The sequence below is a fragment of the Anser brachyrhynchus genome, assembly GCF_964034855.1.
Source record: "Anser brachyrhynchus genome assembly, chromosome: 24".
Lineage (NCBI taxonomy): Eukaryota > Metazoa > Chordata > Aves > Anseriformes > Anatidae > Anser > Anser brachyrhynchus.
Genome location: NC_137717.1, coordinates 5,860,407 through 5,881,706, shown reverse-complemented (window position 1 = coordinate 5,881,706; position 21,300 = coordinate 5,860,407). Strand labels below are relative to the sequence as shown.

The 21,300-nt window shown below is 60.2% G+C and overlaps 2 protein-coding genes across 7 annotated transcripts in view; both read left to right on the top strand.

Annotated features, from left to right (window-relative positions):
• Positions 1-10,142, top strand: part of NKAIN1 (sodium/potassium transporting ATPase interacting 1) — a 30,263-nt gene extending 20,121 nt beyond the window's left edge. For 3 of the 6 annotated variants that reach the window (XM_080566566.1, XM_080566567.1, XM_080566568.1), the window contains 6 exons: positions 1,491-1,628; positions 1,734-1,814; positions 3,154-3,351; positions 4,028-4,088; positions 6,310-6,391; positions 8,151-10,142. In XM_080566566.1, coding sequence (XP_080422692.1) covers positions 1,491-1,628; positions 1,734-1,814; positions 3,154-3,351; positions 4,028-4,088; positions 6,310-6,391; positions 8,151-8,160 — 570 coding nt within the window. In that variant the 3' untranslated portion in view covers positions 8,161-10,142. Of the gene's footprint in view, positions 1-2; positions 591-629; positions 1,114-1,490; positions 1,629-1,733; positions 1,815-3,153; positions 3,352-4,027; positions 4,089-6,309; positions 6,392-8,150 lie in introns of those variants that run through there. The other 3 variants (XM_080566570.1, XM_080566569.1, XM_080566571.1) reach the window with 3 other exon arrangements.
• Positions 10,143-19,191: 9,049 nt separating this feature from the next.
• SDC3 (syndecan 3) overlaps positions 19,192-21,300 on the top strand; it is a gene marked incomplete at its 5' end in the record, with an annotated part of 120,821 nt that continues 118,712 nt past the window's right edge. The window contains 2 exons of the mRNA XM_080566530.1: positions 19,192-19,249; positions 19,726-19,779. Coding sequence (XP_080422656.1) covers positions 19,192-19,249; positions 19,726-19,779 — 112 coding nt within the window. The remainder of the gene's footprint in view (positions 19,250-19,725; positions 19,780-21,300) is intronic.

Sequence of the window (21,300 nt, the reverse complement as noted above, 5' to 3'; positions counted from 1 at the left end):
TCCGTGGTGGCTTTGTGTCGGGTGTGACAGAGCCAGGATGGCTTTCCTCTGCTGGCTAAAATGTCCCTTAGTCAGAGCTCTCACTAGCCCAGCTCAATGAGCACTAACGCAGGTGATGCTTCGTGGATGGGAAACTGAGGCACAGCTGAGGGCTGTGCGCACCTTGGTGGCCAGGCAGGATGAGATGTGTTTGCTGCGGTTCATGCTTGCAAAGCACTTAGGGAAGGATTTTCACCACCTCGTTTATTTCTCCTGTAATTAGGGCTCATTAAGCGGGGCTGAAGGGTCCAACCGGGTCTCCCGGGACACGGGTGCTGTGGCCCTGGGGGCAGCCCCAGCTGTAAATCCCCTGGGGTACTTCGGGAAAGCCCGGCGCCTCCAGCAAACATCCAAAGCCCTCCTGCAAGCAAAACCAGACACAGCTCCGTGTTGATTTTTGTCCAAATTGCTCTTTTTTAACAATAATCCCCCTCTGTGGCGTTTTCCCCCCACGCGCATCAGGTTCGCGGTGGAGAAACTGAGGCACGGAGCGGTGCAGAGGGCAGCTGCTGCAGGGAGGACTCGGGTCTGCAGCTCGCTGGCTTTGCTGGGTAAATCTGGGGCATCTCTGAGAGGGAAGAACCGGGGCCGGGCTGTCAGAAAGATAAATGTAAAGCGGTTTTGTTTTCGTTTTTTCTTTGGCAATGCTGCTGGAGATGCATCTCGCTGCAGATGTGTTGCTGCTGCCCTGGCCCCAGGAGGATGGGGGTGTCTGATGCGTGCACCCCGAAGCCCCCTAAAAACCCACTGCAACGCGCTCCTCGGATCTCTCTTTTTTAACTTAAAACAGTCAGCAAACGCCCCAGGGCTCGCCGTGCGCCTCTGTTACCACCTTTTCTGAAGCTAATTCTGTAATTAGGAGTAACGGGCCCAGAGCTGGTGGCAAATGCAGCCGTAAATAGACAAGGGGCTCACAGGCGGGTACAGCGGTGCCCGTCCTTACTTTTGCCGGCCGTGCGGTATTTACAGCCGCGCTGGCTCCGTGTCCGTGGCTTACAGAAGACAACGGCGATCAGAACGGAGCGGCGCTGAGCGGGGAGGGCGGCGCACGTGGGGCAGGCACGCGGCGAGCTGGTGAGGACAGGGAGAAAAATGTCCCGGAAAATACCAGGGGAGGCCGTGCCCTAAATGGGACGGGAATTATTCCCGGCACAGGCTGAGCAGCGGGGAAACCGAGGCACGCAGGGTGTCATGGAGGGGGGGGGAACGGCTCGCGGCTCCCCCCTACCCCATCCCCAGCACCCGCCAGGGAACGTTCCCAATAACTCCTCGCCCGCCGTGATGTATTTGCCTGCCGCCGGCCAATGAATCATGCAGACGTTTCAGTCTATTGTAACTAATTGTCCATGGGATTTCTCATTAATTACACACGATGCTCTTTGCCTTTAATGTCCGCGGAGCTGCCGCGGTGACTGATTCCCCGCGCTGTCCCCTCCTTTGTTCTTCTCCAGATAGCGGCGCTGGAGCGGCAGATCTTTGATTTCCTGGGCTACCAGTGGGCGCCCATCCTGGCCAATTTTTTACACATCATGGCCGTCATCCTGGGCATCTTCGGGACCATCCAGTACAGATCCAAATACCTCATCATGGTGGGTGCCGTTAAACCGGGGGGGAGCCGGGCGGCGGGAGGGCACGGGGGATGCTCGCGGAGCCGCGCGGCGTCGCTCCCTGACCGCCTCGCTCTGTACCGGCAGTACGCGGTGTGGCTGGTGCTGTGGGTCGGCTGGAACGCCTTCATCATCTGCTTCTACCTGGAGGTCGGGCACTTGTCGCAGGTAAGCCCCAGGTGTCCGTGGCATTGGGTGCTGCTGCCTCCTGGCCTTCCTCTTCTCACCTTCCTCCTCCCTTCTGTCCCATCCCGTCCCTTCTGTCCCAATCTTCCCATCCCTTCTCTTCCATTTCCATCCCATCCCGCCCCATTCCTTCTCTTCCATTCCCATCCCATCCCTTCCGTCCCAATCTTCCCATCCCATCCCTTCCATCCCATCCCTCCCCCAACCCATCCTATCCCACCCCTTCCATCCCACCCCTTTCTCCTCTCCCACCCCATGCCTCCGGCTCTGCTTTTTGGGGCAGCTGGGACCAGCCCCTGGGGTGCCCCCAGCCCCTGGCACAGCACCCCCCAGTGCTGGGGGATCCTCAGAGGGATGGGTGCTGCCGGGTGCAGCGCGGACCGTAGGGGTGTGGTGGGAAAGACGGACGGACAGACGGATGGGTTGGCCGAGCTGGGGACACCAATGGGGCAGTGGGAGAGCAACGTGGTGTTGTGGTGCAGGAGGGTCCTCGGGGGCACCAAATTAATGAGGCTGGTGAGCTGGGAACTTCATTAATCCCCTGCCCGCTCTGAGCACTGCCTGGCTTCTGTGGGCGGTGTGAGTCGGGTGACACCACTTCCAAACACAACGGTAGGAGATAGAGCAGAGGAGGGTCTCCATCCTGCTGTAAATGCTGCGCTGCATGGCCCCACTTTTCCAGGGTCTCCTGGGGCTCTGGGAGGGTTTCTGGGGTCCGTGTGCTGCTCCGGTGACAAGGGAAGACGGGGAGACCCCAACCCCCAGGGGTGCACATGATGGACAGGGCAGCTGAAAATACCCAGGGTGGCTGAAAATACCGCAGAGGGGCGGCCACCAGCGCACTCTTAGCCTGGGCCTGGGGTGTTAAATGATAGCTCTCACATGAAAAGAGCAAAACTAGTGTCGTGATGAAGCATCACACTACGCAGTGGAGGTGGCTGCGTGGAAGGAACGCGCAGCGCGTGGCTCCAGGAGCTGAAACCCGGGAGCAAGCCCAAGCCCCTGCTGGTGCTGAATTTCAGCTCAGCACCGTGCACGCCTGGTGCAGGGGCAGCAAACCCCAGGGGTGGCAGCCTTGGGATAGGGAGAGGAGTGGGTTAATTGGATGCACTTCATTAACACACCCACCGGTGCTGACCTGCCCTCGGCGGGGGGCTCCAGGCAGCGAGCAGTGAGAGCACCGCGTCCGTGCAGCTTTGCAGCGGGGATTTTACTCGTGGAGCATCCTCGGGTTGGAAAAGCCCGTTTTTTGTCCACCCCCCGCTGTGAGCCCGGGTGGGAGCCCTGGGTCCAAGGTGGTGCCTCTGCTCCCCTCCCGCAGGACCGGGACTTCATCATGACCTTCAATACCTCACTGCACCGCTCGTGGTGGATGGAGAACGGGCCGGGCTGCCTGGTGACGCCGGTGCTGAACTCCAAGCTGGCGCCCGAGGACCACCACGTCATCACGGTCAGCGGCTGCCTGCTGGACTACCAGTACATCGAGGTGGTCAGCAGCGCCGCGCAGATCTTCCTGGCGGTAAGGGCCCCCCGGCACCTTCCTCCGAGCTGCTGGGCTCCAGCGAGATGTCCCGGCACCTCGCCACACCGCGGTCCCGGTTATAGTTCGTGGGTGGCTTTGGCTCAGCTGCGTTTGGGAAGAGAGGAGCGAACGGGGCCCGCGCGAGGTCCCTGCCCATGCCTGCGTTCCCCAAAGCGCGGCGTGGCACGGTGCGGGCTGGGTGCTGCAGGACCAGGGGGTTGCAGAGCCCAGCAGGCAGGCGATGCGTTGGTGGCACGGCGGGCACCGGGGGCGCTGCTCCTCTCCCCGCCTGGCGTCCCACGGGTGCTCTGAGCTGGAGAAGAGCGGTGACAAAACGTTGCCGGGAGTCTGAGCCGACGGGGATGCGCTGTGTGCTGGAAGTGCAGGGTCCCCCCCTTAACGAAATGGTGACGCTCTCACCTCGGGGACAAAAGGGCAGAGGGGAAGGGGTCGTATGTGGGTGCAAAGCTCCTGGGGAGCCCTGGGGGTTGCAAGGGAGTTGGGGTCCGGAGCCATCCCACCTCTGTGCCCCAAGCCAGCATCCAGCCGGGTGCTCCCTGGCATCGTCGCAGCGCCAGGAGCAGCTCCATCCATCCTCCCCCCATCACCCTCATCGCGGTGCCGCTCGCCCCCGATAACCGGCTTCTCTCTCTGCCCACTTTTTGTTCTGCAGCTCTTTGGCTTCGTCTACGCCTGCTACGTCAGCAAAGTGTTTCTGGAGGAAGAAGACAGCTGTGAGTGCCTTTGCTATTAGTCACAGGGGCGAGCTGCAGCGCTGCAAAAACATCCCAGATGGCATGGGGCGCAGGCAGCTCTGGCTCGGGGCAGGTGAAGGGATCACTTTATTTGGGATTTTTGCCCCTTTTTCCCTCCCTGAGAAGGCAGCTGCACTGTGTCGGGGTGTGACGTACCTCGTGCCATCACCTCATGCCATCGGTCCCCCCAGTTCTGTGTCACAGCCCTGAGCTGCCGCATCTCCCACGGGTGCTGTGGGATGGCAGCGGTCGCACCTTGGGGTGCAGAATGGGACTGGTGCCACCCAGAGTGGGGTTTCACCCCCCTGGGACAGAGCATGCCCCCGAGGGCCTCCGGACCTGCATCGCAGCAGGGAGCATCACCAAGCCGTTGCCCTTGCTGCATGCAGCAGCCTCTGAGCCCTGATAAATCCAGAGCAAATCTCCCCCCTGGAGTGAGCCCAGCCCCATTAGATGTCTCCAGCGTCCCCGTTTCGCTGTTTCCTGCCCCGTTTGGGGGGTGCTGGTTTGCACTTGGCACCAGGGGGTCCCACAGCATCCTGCCGCTGGCACCCCAGGGTGTCACCGTGCCGCAGCCCAAGCCATGGGGTGCAGGAGATCAGCATCGGATCCAGTGGGTTTGCAGCCATCCCAACACCTCCCAGCTCCAGCCTCTCCTTGCCTCCTCCTTCCGACAGCCCCGTGGGACGCGGGGGCCAGGAAATGTGACATATTGTGTCCTCCTGGCGAGCCTCCCCATGGACAGACCCATGGCCAGAGCCACCAGACGGGAGCAAATCATCCCCACCATCCCTATAGGATATGTTGTGCTTCTGAGCGGGGGAAGAAAGGGAAATTTAAGCCAAGAAGCGGGCTAATTCTTCTGTAATCTACATCGTGCATTTCGCTCCGACAATAATCACCGCAACCACCCGTACGGAAGTGCTGAGTACCCCGACAACAATTAAACAGGCAGTTACGGCCGTGGCCATCCAGCCCCATTAAATGCTCATCTGCCATTAATTAATTCATGCCAGCTGGCAGCCCCAGCAGCCGGGCGGAGGCAGCGACGTGCTGCGGCCGCCAGCGCAGCAAAGCCACCGAGAAGCGGCCGGCATCCCCCGCGTCCTAGCGAGAATGCGTCCGGGTGGGTGCGTGGAGATGCGAGGTCCTTTGCTGGTGCTGGATCCCATCGTGGCACTGGGGAAAAACCCTGGGGGAGCTGCAGGAAGCCCGGGACTGGGGCTCAGCATCCCCGGGACTGGGGCTCAGCATCCCCAGGGTGCGCTCTCCCTGCCGCTGCCTCTGTAACCGCTGTAGCGGAAAGGCAAAAATCTCCTTGTGAAATTGGACCCTGCCTGTTGTAATAACTCGCTTATGGATCCGGGGATCTGGCACGGGGCTTATCTGCCGCCGCTGTCTTTGAAGCGTGTTTGCATTCCAGGCGGCTGCGCGACACTCAAACAAACTCGGGCGTTCAATACACTTTTAATATTAATGCCGCTGTAGCCGAGATTCAAATGTATCTTTTTAATGGAATATCTTATTAGATTTGGAAATGGATGGGTGCCATCAAAATTGAGAGCTGGCTGAATATTAAGTCAGAAAGACAAATAAGGGGCGAGCGGCCTCCCTCGAGGGCGAACCCAGGCGAATTTCGGATCCGGGGGCGTTTGTGGGGTCGCTCCTGAGCGAGTGGCTGCGTTGCAGCTCCTGCGGTGCCCGGCCTCGTGGGGTGTTCCCGATGCTGCCGTGGGATCCAGCACCAAAAAAAGACCTTACATCTGCAGGGTACCAATGGGGATGGGGGTTGGGAAGGCCCTGGGTGCCCTGCGTGCTGCCCTTTCTGCTCCGGTGAGGCCCTGGGCTCTGCCCTCCGCACTCGCAGCGCCAGAGGAGGATTAAACCAGCGGGCTGGCAACGCGGCCACGGCAGGCACGAGAGCTGCCGTATCGGTGTCTGCGATCCTCCTAAATTACATGCTTTAAATGAGACGTAATTCCTCCATAATTCTCCCTATATGCCCGCTCTGCAGACAGCGATAGGGTAATTTCACCCGCTTCGTCCAGCCCTCGCACGAGGCTGCTGTGCTGGGGCCGGTCCGGCTCCGTGCATCGCGGCCGGGCGCAGCGCATCCCCGGGGTGCAGCGAGGCCCCACGGGGTGGGGGCAGCCCCTCGCCCCCTGCCCGGCTCACCCCGCTGCTCTCCCCTTCTCCCCAGTCGACTTCATCGGCGGGTTTGACTCCTACGGCTACCAGGCGCCCCAGAAGACGTCGCACCTACAGCTACAGCCGCTGTACACGTGAGTGCGCCCCGGGGGCGGGTTTGGGGCTGCTCGGTGACCTGAGAGCCCCCTCGGGCCACCTGTGTGACCCCAAAAGGGTTTGGGGCCACCCGTCTGCTCTGCCGCAATGGAAAGCAGATCTCGGAAGGCTCATGCCCTGCTTTGCTTCATCGTGGGCTGAACGGGGACCTCCATCAGCCTGGGCCACCCGGATGATGGGTGCTGGGGGCTCAGCTGGGTGCTGGATGGTTTGGGGGGATTTCTGCCCCTCTCTGGGTAGCACCCAGGAGCTGTGGGGTGGGGGCACAGCGGGTGCGGGCTCTGCCGGGCTGGGCCCCCCGGGGGCGAGGCACTCAGTGACTTCTTTCCTCTCCCCTGCCCATTAAGCTTAACTAGATAAATGCTCAAATGAGATAAGGCTGCAAAATCTACAGGGATTAGCCTCGTTCGGGCTTTGCTGGTTGCAAACAATTAATTATATTTTAAGTCTCATATGCAAATTCAAGGGCACGCCAGGCAATTGTATATGCAAAGAGGGGACTGCGGAGAAACAAATGCATTCGGGATACCGCTGGGCTCTCGCCGGAAGCAGTGCCAGCACCCAGCACCCACCACCCCCGGGTGTCCTCGGGTGCCCTGCCCTCTGCCAGCCCGTCACCTGGGGACACGGTGTCCCCTGGACATGGGGGGGACCCTTTGGCTCTGCCTTTGTGGGTAGGGAAACCCTCAGTAGGGTTTCCATTGCTTGAGCACTGCAGGCGGACGCCAGGGCTGGCATGACCTGGACTGGGGGAGAGGAAGGGGATGGGACCAGGGAAGGGCCCTGGAAAGGGTAAGGTGCTGTCAATGATCCCAACGTGCTGCAGCTGGCAGGGTGCTGGAAAGGCATTTGGGAAGGTTTGGTCCCGGTGCCCACCCGCCCATCACCAGCTTTGTGCTATTTGGGCCTCCCGTGGACAGAAAAGCAAGGTGGAAGGAGCAAATTTCTCCTGGACCTGCTGGACGCGAGCGCGAGTTGAGGCTGAGAATCCCAAATCTATCGCAGGGACGGACGGGGGCTCTCATGAAGGTTGCAAAACCCTCATGGCTTTGCTTTAAATAGGACGTGCAGGAGACACCGGGGGGGGCCCAGCTGGGCCCCCAGTCCTGCAGCAGCAGCTCGGATATTTGGTTTGCAGCTCAAGCCAACGAGACACCGGGGCTCACAGAGCCTGGAAATTTGCTACAGGAGCCGGATATTTTGTGGGTTTCCACCATCCGACCCCACAGTGCTTCTTTTTGGGGCCAAATGTGCTGTTTCTGTGCCAGCCCCTGCCTGGGGCCATACCTGCGGGCTGCTGTCCCTTGTGTCTCCACGGGCACTTGAGGCAGGATGAATCCATTCTGCCTACAGCCTGTGAAATTAAAGCCTCTCAGGCAGCTCCCAATTAGCTGTAATTGGATTAAAGCTGGCCGTGTGGGAGGGTTTCCACCCAGAGGAAGAAGGAGGATGTGCATGTCCCACGCCACGGCCCGGGTCTCGTGGAGCCGCAGCGGTGGCACCATGTCCCCCTCTTGTGCTTGCCCTGCACAGCCGGGGCTGGGGGTCCTGGTGAGACAAGGGTGAGGACCACCACCGGCCACCCCAGTGGGTCTCTGTCCCCAGGGATGGGCAACTGGTGGGTGCCGGTGGCCGTAACTCCATGTCCCCTCGCTCAATGTCACACGGGGACACGTGGGGACGCATGGGGACACACGAGCACCAGCCCTCACGCCACCTCTCCCCTTTGCTCCCCAGGTCCGGGTAACCCCATGCCCTGAATCCACCCCGGCCGGCGTGGGACAGGACCCCCGGGAGCCGCCTGTCCCCAGCCCGACGCCACCACCACCGCCCCGGGGGACGGGGACCACACCGAGCCGCTTCCCCCCGCCCTCCTCCCGCTGCCGGGGGGCCCCGCACCCCAAAACTGGAGCCGAGCGGGGGCTTGAGCAAGTCCAAGGGCTCCACCGCCGGGTCGGCTCCCCCAGCAGACAGCTGCAAGGCCACCACATCTCCAGGTCGCCCACGAAAGACCCAAGGAAGCCCCCGGTGCTGCAGCACCCAGCTCGTGCTGTGCCCGAGCCCCCCGGGATGGGCCAGCGCGGTGGGGACGTGGCGGGGACATGGGGACACAGTGGGGACGTGGGCTCGGTCAGCGGACACCGTTTTCTTCTGTTTCTCAGACCTGGTTTTTAATTTGAGCAGCGCGTCCTCTTCCTGCATGCCGGGCAGGAACGAAGCACAGGGGATTTGGGGCAAAACCCAGCCTGTTTGGAGCAGCTCGGACCTGCGGGGGGTAACTGCAGCTTGGTGGCAGCGCGGCACAAGCGGGGCTGCTCCGTCACTGTCCCGTGGAGACCTTCCTAAAGCAGCAGATTTGGAGCCGGGATGGCACAGACCTGGGCTCTCGTTCCCAAAAGGCGCCCCGTAGCCGCACCGAGGGGGCTGAGGCCGGGCTGCCCGCGGTGCCACCACCCCCGAGACCCTTGGGGACATCGCGCCCTGCCACCAGCCACCACCTCCTGCCCGTCCGGACGCTGCCACATGTTGGGGTTTCTGCCCCCGCTACTCGAATGCTTGAATTTGGCAATACCGACGCTGCTCTCAACACGGCCCTTTCAGGCTGTTTTAATGAATATAATGAATGTTTTCTTTTTTTTTTTCCTTCTTTTTTTAATTTGAAGTGCCTGAGTACACTTTCGTTGAGCACCACCTGTGTCCCAGCATACTCGCGCCTTCCTCCTCCTCCTCCTCCTCCTCCTCCTCCTCCTCGCAGCCCGAGGCCACGTTGTGCCTTCAGCGAAGGCTGGCAGCGCCCGCTGCCCCCCTCGGATCCTCGGCTGCTCCTCCGCCCCCCGCCCCGGCAGGTCGGGCTTTTGGGGGCAAATCTGCCCTTTCTGGCATCATCCCAAACAGGACTTTTTGCTTTGGCAGCGTAAAAATGGTGAGAGATGATTTGGGAGAGGGGGGAATGGTTTGGGGGGGAGGCAAGGTGTGAGCTCCAGGGGCGCAGTTGCGTCTCCGTTGAAGATTAAGAAGAGCTGGGAATAAAAAAGCTTGGAATACCCTGCAAACAACGTTCAGTTGAAGAAGATGCTGCGGGTCGCTGATGCACTCCAGTTTCACTCTCCTCTTCCTAACCTGTGACATGGAGGTGAGTTAAGGTTGGTCCCGAATCCCGTGGGTTTGTCCCCAGACTGCCTGGGCACCTTTGGCTATGAGCAGGGTCCGTGGGGCTGTGCCATTTCTGCCTCCCCAGGGCTTCTCCTCCAGGCCTGGGCTCTTTCCGTGCCCCAGAGCAATTTTTCCCTTCCAAAAAAAAAAAATAAAAAATAAAGCAGCCACAAAGTGCCAAAGGACGGAGCACAGAAGGGAATCGCTGCCCGAGCCTGAATCCTCGGGGTGGGCGCATCCCGGCCATCCCCGTCACCTCGCCCCAGCCAGGGTGGGAGCTCCGCAGGCAATAACTCCCAGCCCTTTCCCCCCACCTCCAAGACAAAAAAAAAAAAACACTTTCCAGGCGTTGAAGCCCACCTCCGGCCCCATCCACCCGTCCCCAGAGCCACGTCCCAGCGCTGGTGACACCGGGGGACAGCAGCAGCCCCAGCGGGGACGGTCCCCACCCCAGCACTGCCGGTGCTCCGCGGTCTTCTTTCCGTTGGCTTGTTTTTTTATAAGACTGTCTTTGTAACGTGAACCGAGGATTTCTTTTCTATTCTGTAATTATAAAAGTCGAAGGAGTTTCACCCGAAGGCTGCTCTGGTTTTGTGTATTTCCGTTTTGTGCAGTTGAATCCATTAAAATTGGTGGGGTTTTCACTTTTTTTTTTTTTCCACTTAAGAAAATGCTGCCGGCTTGCTTCCGAGCTAAGCATGGACTCTCTTCCCCAGCTTTTTGGTGCCCAACACCTGAGTGTGGAAAAACAGCAGCAAAGCAGCACCCGCAGCACTCGGTGCTGACACTGCTGCTTGGCGAGCGATGGGACGTGTCGGTGGCGCATCACAACCTGGTCCCGTGCACGGGGGAGATCAGGGGTTGTCTCCTCCTTCTCCTTCTCCTTCTCCTTCTCCTTCTCCTTCTCCTTCTCCTTCTCCTTCTCCTTCTCCTTCTCCTTCTCCTTCTCCTTCTCCTTCTCCTTCTCCTTCTCCTTCTCCTTCTCCTTCTCCTTCTCCTTCTCCTTCTCCTTCTCCTTCTCCTTCTCCTTCTCCTTCTCCTTCTCCTTCTCCTTCTCCTTCTCCTTCTCCTTCTCCTTCTCCTTCTCCTTCTCCTCCTCTCTCTATATACTAATAAGAACTTAATAAGAATTTACTCTTCCTGTTAATAAGAAACCTTAACAAGATCCCATCCCCATCACAGCCTGGGAGAAGAGAAGAGTTCCTCTTTGCTTGAATATCCCTTCTCCATCACTGAAGTACCAATTTGAACTTGATTAAATACCAGGCTTGAAGCAAATGACAAAACCCAGAAGCAGCGGGCGGCTCTCCCACCAGCTCCCTTCGGAGCATATTCTCATGCAAAGTACCCCAAGCCTTTTTTTTTTTTAAAGTTTTAAATCAAAGACATCGTTATCGTTTTCTGTTCAGGCTTCATTTGAATTTTCTCCCCTTTGCCACCTCTTCCCACAAAATGGGAGAAGGAAGGGGGCAAAGCAATTGAATTAATGCTGGGCTTGAATTAACCCTTTGTCCTGCCCTGTCCCTGACGTGGGGACAGGCTGGACCACCGTGGTTTGGTCCCCAGTGGCCCTGGGCGTCCCTGTTCCAGGTGTGTCACCGGGTCACCCACTTGTCCTGCTATCAGGGGGCTTCGGCTAGGCCATCCAAAGCTGAACCTGTGAAAAAATAACTCCCTTTTTGCAATGCTTCTCCAAGAGCATCTCCCGCCCGTGCTACCCGAACACCAGGGCACCAGCTCTCCCAGCAAGGACGACCAACAAGGTGGGATGGTCCGAGCAGTGGAAAGGTGGAAACACACACGTTGAGCCCTCCACCTGGGAGGGGATGAAAAGCTGGGGTGCCATGGGGGACCTGGGGGGCCCAGGGGGACACCTCGTCCTCCCTGGTGTGTCCGGATGGCTTTTGGGGAAGCCGCTGGTGCGGTGGATGGAGAAGGGCAGCAGAGATGGGGCCACCCTGGGCTGCAAGGAGGGGTGGGGGTGAGGACGATGGTCCCAAAAAGCAGGTTTCTGGGGTTGCCCAGAAGGGTGGAGGAAAGCACCTGCATGGCGCAGCACCAGGCGGCTGGGGTGGGGATAATTAGGGTAACGATGTGTGTTTTGGTGCAGCCTGATTAAATGCGAGCTATGCCAAGGCTTCCAGATAGCAAGGTGGGAAGGGAGGGATTTGGAGGGGGGGGGGGGGTGAGATGAGACCTGCTTATTTGGCAGCAGAGATCAGCCCCGATGGCTGTGGGTCAGCATCCCCACACCCCCCGGTCCCACAGCCTCGGGTCCCAGAGCATCCGTGCAGGGCAGAAGGGAGGGGACTGGTTTTGAAACCCACTCACCAGTTGCAAAACGCCCTCCTGCTGCCCTGCCCCATCCCAGCTCCGGGAACCTGCTGTGGCAACGTGGCTAAGAGGGGTAATTCTGCCCCAAAGCCACCCCTGCGGCAGGGTTGGTGCAGGGATGAGCCCCTTCCCGCGGGCACCACGGGGGGCTCAGCCCGAAGCCGGCAGAGCCGAGGTGACAGCGACGAGCGGAGCCCGAATGCAGAGAAACACGGGAGTTAGGTGAGGGGGGGTTAATTAAACCCATCGGGGCTGGGTGGGGGCATCGCCCAGGTTACTGTGCAGAGCTCGTGGTCACAAAACTCACTGTCCCTTACCCGGGGTACCCGGTGGCCTTTGGGGCGTGTTGCAGAGGGGCCGGGGGTGTTACAGCCCACCGGGGCGGAGAGAGAAAACCCCAATTTGGACGTGCACCGGGAATTAATTTTGAAGCAGCTCTGGAATACGCACTGGGAGTGCCCCCAGGGCCTCGGCAATGCCACCAGGCTGTGCCTTCCATCCCCGCACCGAAGGGCCGGGCGCTGGGGGCCAGCTGGGACAGCCTCGGTGTCCCCTTTTGCCCTTTAAAAACCGGGGCTCCCTCCCTTGGCAGGCAGCTGCAGCCTGGGGGTGGCCTGGGCTGGAGAAGGGGCTGGAGAAGTGTCCCCAGCCCTGTCCCCCCCACCGCCCCCAGCCAAGCACATCTCACCAGCTTCCTGAGCCTGAAGCCATTTCTTTGCATTTTAACAGCTTTGGGTGCGTTTTCCTGCAGAAACTTGTCTGAGCACCCTCGGCCACGTGTGGTTTTATCCACCCGGGTGCCTCGTGCTGGGACCACGTGCTGGGAGCTGGGCGCTGGGCAGGGCGAACGGCGCTGGTGGGACTGGGAAATGTGGGGAGCCTTCACGGAGGATTATTTCATGGCTGTCCCTAAAATGACCCAGGGCCATGCAGGGGATTATTTGTAGCAGCCACCAGCCCCGGAGGCCACCACGGCCAGCGGGGAAGATGCCTCCTGGCACCCGCAGGCGGCTCCAAGCCCTCCCTGCGGTGCAGAAAAAAAGAAATAAAATTCCTGGGAGGATGCTTTAAAATCACCCAGACCGGCCTGGCTGGGGGCAGAGCTGTATTTCTGAGGCCTGGCGCTCCCCGGCACGCAATAAATACGGGAGGCGGGGATGGCTGAGCACTGCTCCGGGGTAAATCCTCGCCCATCTCCGAGCGAGGATGACGATGGTTTTGCTGGCTCGGCAGCGAGCGGGAGGTGACGGTGGCGGCACCAAGGCGCCGGCTTTTTGGCAGCTTCGGGGGCTCTTGGCAGTGCCACGGCCACAGGGAGGGTTTCGCTGGCCTGGGCTCTGCTTTGTCTTAGGGGGTTATTTTTGACACCGCGTGGAAAATAGTAAATAAGGTAATAAAGAGGAAAGCGTGAAACTGCGGCTGTAGACAAAGAATAACACTGCACCGGGGTTTTCAGGAGTTATAACAGGTCAGATTTTACGCCTGCTAACAAAGAAGCCCTTTTAAACAAAAAGCCCAGCTAGGAAAGGTCTCTTCTAAAACATTTTCACAACCTGGGTGCTCAGGAAAATGAGCTTTGCAAGCAGCTTTGGGCCATTTGCTCGCTGCTTTCGGCCAGCAGGACGTTTCGGGGGGAAGCAAGGACTGAAATTTGCTTTACAGGTAATAAATTGCATTTGTTCACAGCTGGAAATTTGGAGGAAGGTCCGTCTGCCTGCCTCCAAGGCAAAGAGATACGGAGACATGAAAACAAGATTTAGGTTAATATTGATCCGCAAGAATTCATGTAAAGGGAAAGCAATAAGAAACCCGCAGCCGTGCTCTGACGTTTGGGCTGCGGCATTCATGGGCTCCAACCCCCCGTAGCACAAAGGCCCACCTGACACCATGATGGGTCCCCGGGAAACCGGGGCGATCCCACACGAATCCCCCCCACAAACCCCACCGGCACCGACCGATCCCCCCGCACTGGGGCGAGGGCTGGGACCTGCAGGGGCGTTTTGGGTCCGGAGGTGGGCACCGTGGGTGCAAACAGGGGGAACCGCGCGGCTCCCCCCGGCACAGCAGGGGCCAGGCTGGCACAGCAGCGTCGGGGTGCCCCGTGTGGCACCTTTCCCCCATTTTTGAAAAAAAAAATTTAAAAAAATGGTTTCCTCTCTCAAATCCCTTCTGCAGCACGTCCCAGAGGGCACAGCCAGTGATGACAACTCCGTGGGGTCCCTGCGGGCCGCTCAGCACCGTCCCCATCCCCAGCCTCAGCGGGTGAGGGTGTTGTCACCCTGCTGGATCTGCCATCTGATCTTGGCCACCCGTCCATGCCAAAAAACCCTCCTGATTTCCGTCCTGCTCCCATTCCTGGCTAGCTCACGCCCTTCTGTTCCCCTCACGGGTGTTTTTCTTCCAGCGCTCTTAGAGGCGCGCATCACCTCGCTGCTCGCTGGGCCAAGCGAGCTGCTCGGCTGGGGTGCTGGCACAGCCCCCGGCTCGCTGGCAACGCTCAGCCAACACAGAAAGTTTTTCAAGCACATCTCCGTTGCATTTCCAGGGGAAATAAAAGAGGCTGAGCGCAGGAAAACGGGCACTGAAGGGGGCGTTGCTCCAAGCTGCGCGTGATATCCTAGCATTGGTGCAGGCATCTGGATATTTTCTGGTATATCCCATTCCCATGGACCTTGTGGGGTGGGAAACCCTGACGGGGAGCCTGGTGCTGGTCCCCAGGGACGATCGGGCTTTGTCTCGGGGTGCAGGTGAGCACCACGGATGCTCACAGCTGCAGTAAGTGGGTTCCCCCCTCTTGGGGTTGGCATCCATCGCTGGCGGTCCCAGACCCTGACCAGCTATCAGCTCACTGGGAGGAGTTCAAGGGAAGGAGGAACGTGGGGAAAGAGAGATCCTGAGTGTCTCAGAGCTGAAAGGCACCTGGAGGTCACGGTCAGGTGTGGAAGCAGAGACTGTGCTCCCGCCCGCATTCCTGCTTTGCCAAATTCAACCCAATTTCAGCACTATGGGCGGAAAATACTGCTTTTCCACGTGCGTTTCAGTGCAGTGGGGTGCATTTCCCATCCAATCCTTTTTTTTTTTTTTTTTCAAATACAGAGCCGTGCCGAGCAAACGGGATCATTCCCGCTGCTCCCAGCCCCACAGCACCCAGACCTGGTGCCAGGCCCCCAAACCCCGGCCTGGCACCGGTGGGTCCTTGGGCAGGGTGGGAGGAGATGCTGGCGCCGAAAACCCCTCCTGCAATCCACGTCCCGGCTTCGGCGCCTGTCGCAATTCCCCTGTGACTCACCCCAGGCTGGGGATCGCCTTGGTGCCACCACCAGCTCACCTACCCCATCGCCGGGGGTGTCGTGTTTGCAAACTTATGTTCAAACACCGACCGTATTTTCTGCCTTTCCCAAGAAAAATAAAACAACCCCGTGTTTGCCTTAAAGCAGCTGCAGGTGGAGGGAGAGCCCTCGGTCCGGGGGTGCTGGGCTCCGTGGGCGAGCGGTGCGGAGGCGCGGGACGCGGCGGTGCGGTGCTGTGCCTTCTCCCAGCGCGTTCCCGGTGGGCTCAGGACCTGTTGCCTTTCCCCAACAGCAAGCAGAGGGCTTGGCACTCCCGTCAGCTTCCTGCGGGTTTGTGGATGTAACTTGATTCCGAAGCAGCGGGGAAAAATTCTTTGAAACGAGCGCTTTGTTGGCAATACGAGTGCTGATGCTGGTCCCCTCGGCCAGACCCTCCCCACGAGTGTATTTTGCCCAGAAAAAGTGTGATTTCAGCTTTCTGCCATCGCACACCGTGCCGCTTGTCCCCCGCACGAGATGTCCCCCCCCCCCCCATGTGCGTCTCACTGGGAAACGGCTGCAGCACCCCCGGCACCGACGCTCAGCACCCCAAACCACCCCAAAAGCGTGAGACCGTGGGTGCTGTGCTGCTCCCCACAGCCACGGGGGGAGGCAGGGCCTTTATTTATTTATTTATTTCCCCTTTATCTTCCAGCCCCGAACCCCTCGGCCGAGCCGTGCCCCTCGATGCTGGGATGTCATTACGGAGTCCGAGCATCTCCCGCAGCCGTCACGCGAAGTGGCGGCGCGCCGCCGTAAACAGGAAGGGCAGGAAGAAAAGCGAGGGGGTTTTCTCCAGTTTTTCTCCATTTCCAGCCCCGGCGAGGGAACGGAGGAGAGCAACAAAGGGCCGATTGACCCCGCGCACGGGCGCCGCTCCCCTCCCGTCGCCGCAGGGCCGCTGCGAGGCACAGATGCGAAGGAGTAAAAAAAGCCGCTTTCACGGGGCCGAACAAAGGCATAGAGCCTCTTTTCAGGGCCCCGAGCCGATCCGTGGAGCCTTCGCACACTTCTTCGGCTGCACGCCTAACCTCGGCTCTTTGCGGAGGGGAAATCCGCCCCGGCTGAGGGCTGCGCCGAGGCCCGACCCGCACGCGGGGCCGTGCAAAGCCGGCGTGCCGGGGCCGCTTCCCGAGGTGTGCGGGGATAAAAGGAGAAGGAGACGCAAGGAGCTGGGACCAGGGGGCTCAATGGGAACAGCGCCCAGAGGGAGGTGTCCTCCCTGCCTGGTTTTGGTGGGAGATTGATGGAAAAACACGGCCCGGGGCCATTTTCCCCCCTTTCGGGGTCGGGTGGTTGTCCAAAGGACTCCGCCAGGCACGAGCTGGGTGGCACCTCGCGGGGTGCCCAGGGACACAAGGGGCACCCCCCTCCTGGCAGCGCATCGCTGCTGGGTGCAGGCAGAGCCATGCCATGGTGGGGGGGCCCCAAATCCCCATAGCCCTTGGTGAGGCCCCACAGGAAGCTCTTTGGGGTGCTCCCATCACCTCCACTCCCCTGGAAGGTGACACCGAGGGGACCGTGCCCGCACCTCGGCCCGTCCCATGGGGACAAGGCACAGCTCCAGGACCCAAACCCACGTCCCGCAGCCTGTGGGAGCTGCCCCATGCTGGTCACTCACCCGGCCCCGTTTGCACCAGGGGCTGGCTGTTCCTCAAAGACCCTGCCCATACAACGGGTATATGGACCGCTGGCCCCATCCCTGCCTGGAGAGCAGCTGGGATGCCTTTGCCAGAGCAAAGCATGTCGTGCTCTGGTCCTGAAATACATCTGGCCTTCAGCTCCGGAGCACCAGTAAGGGGCTGGGGGTGGGATGGAGCCTGCCTGGGAGCAGCTCCATCACCAAAAAAGCGTGAGGAAAGCAGAGCAAGGTGAGCGCTGAGTTTGCAGCGGGTTTGGTGCCAGGGATGTGGGAGCTACGCGAGGGCCAGGGGGGCAGGAAAAGCCCCATTCTGCCCCCAAAATCAGGGCCGGTGCCAGCCGCATTACGCCATCCCCCGAAGCTGTCTCCCTGCCCTGTTGCCATGGGATTCCCAGTGCTGGTCCTGGCGCCGTGCTCCTGCTCCCTGCGGACGGGGAGAGGCTGTGCCCAGCACATGGAGCTCGCTCTCCCCGCGGTTTCCTTCCATTCCCCGCTGGTTCCTCCACGGAGCTGCCATCCTGACCCCCCTGGTCCTGCTGCCCTGCGGCAAAGGCAGAATTTGCAGGTCCAGCTCGTGCAAAGCTCTCGGGGGCAGCTGCTCCCCGTGCTCCAGCCGTGAAGCCCGGGCATCGCCTCCAGGAGCCCCCGCGCTGCTGCTGGCCACCTGGCAAGGTCCCCGGTGGTCCCCCAGATGCCAGCAGAAGGATGCACATCCCCTCCTCGGCACATGCCCAGCACCCAGCTGCCACCCAGCCCCTGCTGTTACGGGCAAGAATGGTGTAAAAAAGGGGACTAATGGGCCAGCTGGGGAAGGCTGGACAGTTTTCCTCCCTCGGCTGCCACTCCCGAGCCGTGCCCAGCTCCTCTCGCTGCTCTCGCAGTCCTTGGGGTCAGCCTGACAGCCGTCCCATGCCTCGTCCTGGGGAGATAACGCAGGGCTGCCTCCAAGAGCCCTGACTTGGCTCTAGTTGTTGATTCAAAGCCATGGGAAATGAGGAGTCCACACCACTGCAGTGGGCAAGGTGGACGGGACACATTTTCTTCGATCTCGCACATACGACAAATGGAAAAAGGTGCTCATGGCTGCTCTTGTCTCCTGGGGAACATCCTTAGACCACCCCAGGCCAGATGTCTCTGGGGTCTCTGCAGTGCATTGCCCCTCCACACGTGCAAAGCTCTTACCAGCACCCATCGAAGCTTTGCTCAAACAACGCAGCCTCCTGGTCCGCAGGCGGGCACCCCGAGGACGAGGATGCCGCTGCCCTGAAGCCTGGATTCGCCCCGCGCTGCGTTAGGAAGCTCTGCTGGGTGCTGAGGGCAGCCGGGTTCCCCTGGTGGCGAGGACGGTGCCAGCCCTGCACGCTCCCAGGGGAGCCGGCAGTAGGCAGAGGTGCAAGAGCCACTCGGTTCTCAGCTGCAAGCAGGAAGGCGGAATAAAAGCGGCCTCCACCCAGCGCCCAGGCACGTACGGGCACCCAAATCAAAGGTGCGTGTGGGCGGAGGGGTGCTGAGCAGCACCGCTGTGCACATGGCTCTGCCTCTGCGCCAGGAGCCAAGGGAGGAGGCAGCCAGGCAGCCCCACGCGCCGGGAAGGCGGTGGGGGGGTCTTGGGGGTGCTGGCTGCAGCGGGGTTTGGAGCTGCAGCCGGGTCTGGAGGTGCATCGAGGAGCCCCTGCCTGCGCCAGCCCCACGGGAGCCAGATCCCTGTGCGCCAAACACACCCGGCTCCGTTGCGGCGCTTCTTCACATCCAAACCCTCCAGCACCCTGAGTTTTAGCCAAATTGCTCGGGTTAAACAAGACTAGAAAAGCAGGCGAGCAGTTCAAGAATTGCCACTGCCTTTCCATCCTCCCAGCTCCTGCAGGAGGGGACGCGGGGGTCCCAGGGAGACGTCCCCCCCTCGCAGAGCCAGCCCGGGCACTAACTGGGCCATGGGCGCCGTGGGAAAAACCTCGTCTGCGAACCTGTAATTAAAGGCTGGATCACAAAGCACGCGCCCGAGGGGGCCGAATTAAGGTTGCGCAGGCAAATTTAATTCTGGTATTTCCTAAATTTGAGCGGGCGGGTCTGCAGCTGGGGCGATGATCTAAATGGCTTCACTTTGTCTTTTTTTTTTCTTAACCAGGAACGTAACAGGAAACAAAATGCAAAGGGCAGACAGCTGTGCCGTGGGGGGCCGCCACCAGGGGCTGGTGGCTGCACCTTGTCACCTTCCCGGGGTGACGGAGACAGGAGCAAATCGAGCTCTGCCTCAGCCTTTATGCTGGCAGGGGGGGCGATGTATAGCTGGGGTCTGCAGGGGAAGGACCAGCCACTATCAATGCGAGGTCCTGCTCCAGCCCAGCTCAGCCCAGGAAATGCCACGGAAGCAGGAGAAGGTGGGAGCATCCCCCCCGTGCACCCCACAGCAAGGTGGGAGCATCCCCCCCGTGCACCCCACAGCACCGAGGCAGAGCTGATGAAATGCAAATGGCAAGCGCGGAGCTGATGGAGGGAAATCGCTCCCCACGAGGCGCAATCAGGCGATGGGACTCGGTGAATTCCGGCTGAGAAGGCAGAGAGCTTCCAAAGGGCTTAGTCATGTAATTGCCTGTCAAGAAAAATCCAGAGTTGATGGGCTTAATGATAACAAACAATCTGGAAAGCTTAATCAGCCTCCTGCTTCAGAGCTCCGACGATTAGAAACCGGGATGAGCCACCACGTGGGGGATGATCCCCCAAGAAGGGGAACCTCGCTGCCCCCGTCGTGCAGGTGGTGCTGCTCCTACCCGTGATGGGATATGGGGGCGACCTGCCCCCAGCGGACACGAAACCCCCCCCGGCAGCGTTTCCCCACCTCGCTGCCCCTGAGCAGGGACAAACCTCTGCTCCAGCTTGGCACGAGCCGGCCGGGAGCAGCCGCGGAGCCTCTGCCCAGCTGGGTATCGCCTGCCTGGGAGCACGGTGACACCACCTGAACCCCCCCTGCCCTGCTGAGCAGTGGGATTTTGGGGATCCCACCTGCTCCTGGGACCACGCCGGTGTCCCCAGGAAGCGTGGTCCTGCCCGCGCACATGGCTCTCTGTAGGGAACAGGTGCTTACATCCCAGACGTTCGGTTTCGTTATCCTCAGCATCCGTCCGAGCTCCTGTTCTCTCTGGGCTCCGGGCGGCCCAGCAGCTCGCTGAGATGCCTGACGGAAGGGTGGGGATGTGGAGCAGAGCCCCGTCCCTTGGCACTGGCTCTGTGGTGCTGAGCCGGGGTCACCCTGCACCCCAAAACCACTGCACACCAAAATGGGGCAGCCCGGACTCCCTCCCACCCCTCGCTGCAGTGATGCTGCTCAGCAGCCAGGTCCAGCGGAAAAACCCACGTGGTTTTAAAAAGGAATGAGAATTTCCTTTTTCCTGGTTTATACCCTTTGTCAGTTGTTTCTGCTGCTGCTTTTCTGCAGGTATTTCTGCTACCTTCCCCTGCATGGACTGGGTCAGCGCGGTGTCCTAGGGGCACCCCAGGCTCCTTCCCCTGGTCCTGTGTGCCTCGAGTGGCCAGCGACCTCAAAAAAATCACTTCTCACTGCCTGGTCCATGAGGAAAACTTCTTCCTGACCCCACAGGAGTGGGAAGAAGTCCTATACGTCTCTTCTCATCCTTCCCATCCCTGGACCTAGCGAGGTGGGGGAAGGCTCTGGCACGGTGTGGGTGTTATTTTCTGACCGTGGGATGCGCGTCACCGCTTCGTCAGCTGCCCTGCTGCACAGAGAGAGAAAAGAGCTGAGTTTGGGGGTGAAGACCCTCGAGACGTTGCCCAGAGCTCGGCTGCTGGGGGTTTGCCCAGGACCGGGGGATCTGGGCTGGGCCGAGCACGGCACGAGGCTGGGAAGAGTTGCTTAAAGCCTTCAATCTTCAGGGGTGTATTTTTGCAAGAAAAAAAAAAAAAAGTGATTTTTTTTCAGCCAAAACGAAACTTTCTGCCTTGCCTGTTGTCAGGTGGGTCTGCAGCCAGCATTTCTTTCAGCTCTCAGGAGCCACAAAGCTCCACCAGCTGCTTTCAGACACTTGGCTGCTGACTCCCGAAAACGTCTGCGCTGTTTCTCAACAAGAGCGTGGAAACCTGTAGGCGAGAAGCGCCGGTGAAAACGGCGCTTTATCTGATGGTGGAAAGATGCTACAGAACTGACGTGATGCTTCCCGTCTAGGTCTGCCAGCGATGACAGGTCCAGCCCCGAAAGCAGCTCCGTGCATGCCCCGTACCCACACGTGCAGGACGGGACTGGCACAGCGGCGTTTCCAGGAACTCGGGCGGCCGCTTCTTGAAGATGAAGTGGTTGGCGTCCTGGAAAGGGGCGTGCTGCGAGCCCAGAGAAATGCCTCTTTTATGGGACGCCCGCAGCTACCTGCGAGGAAGCCGGACTTTCCTCCTGGCCGCAGTTTTAGGACCCTGGCCGTCT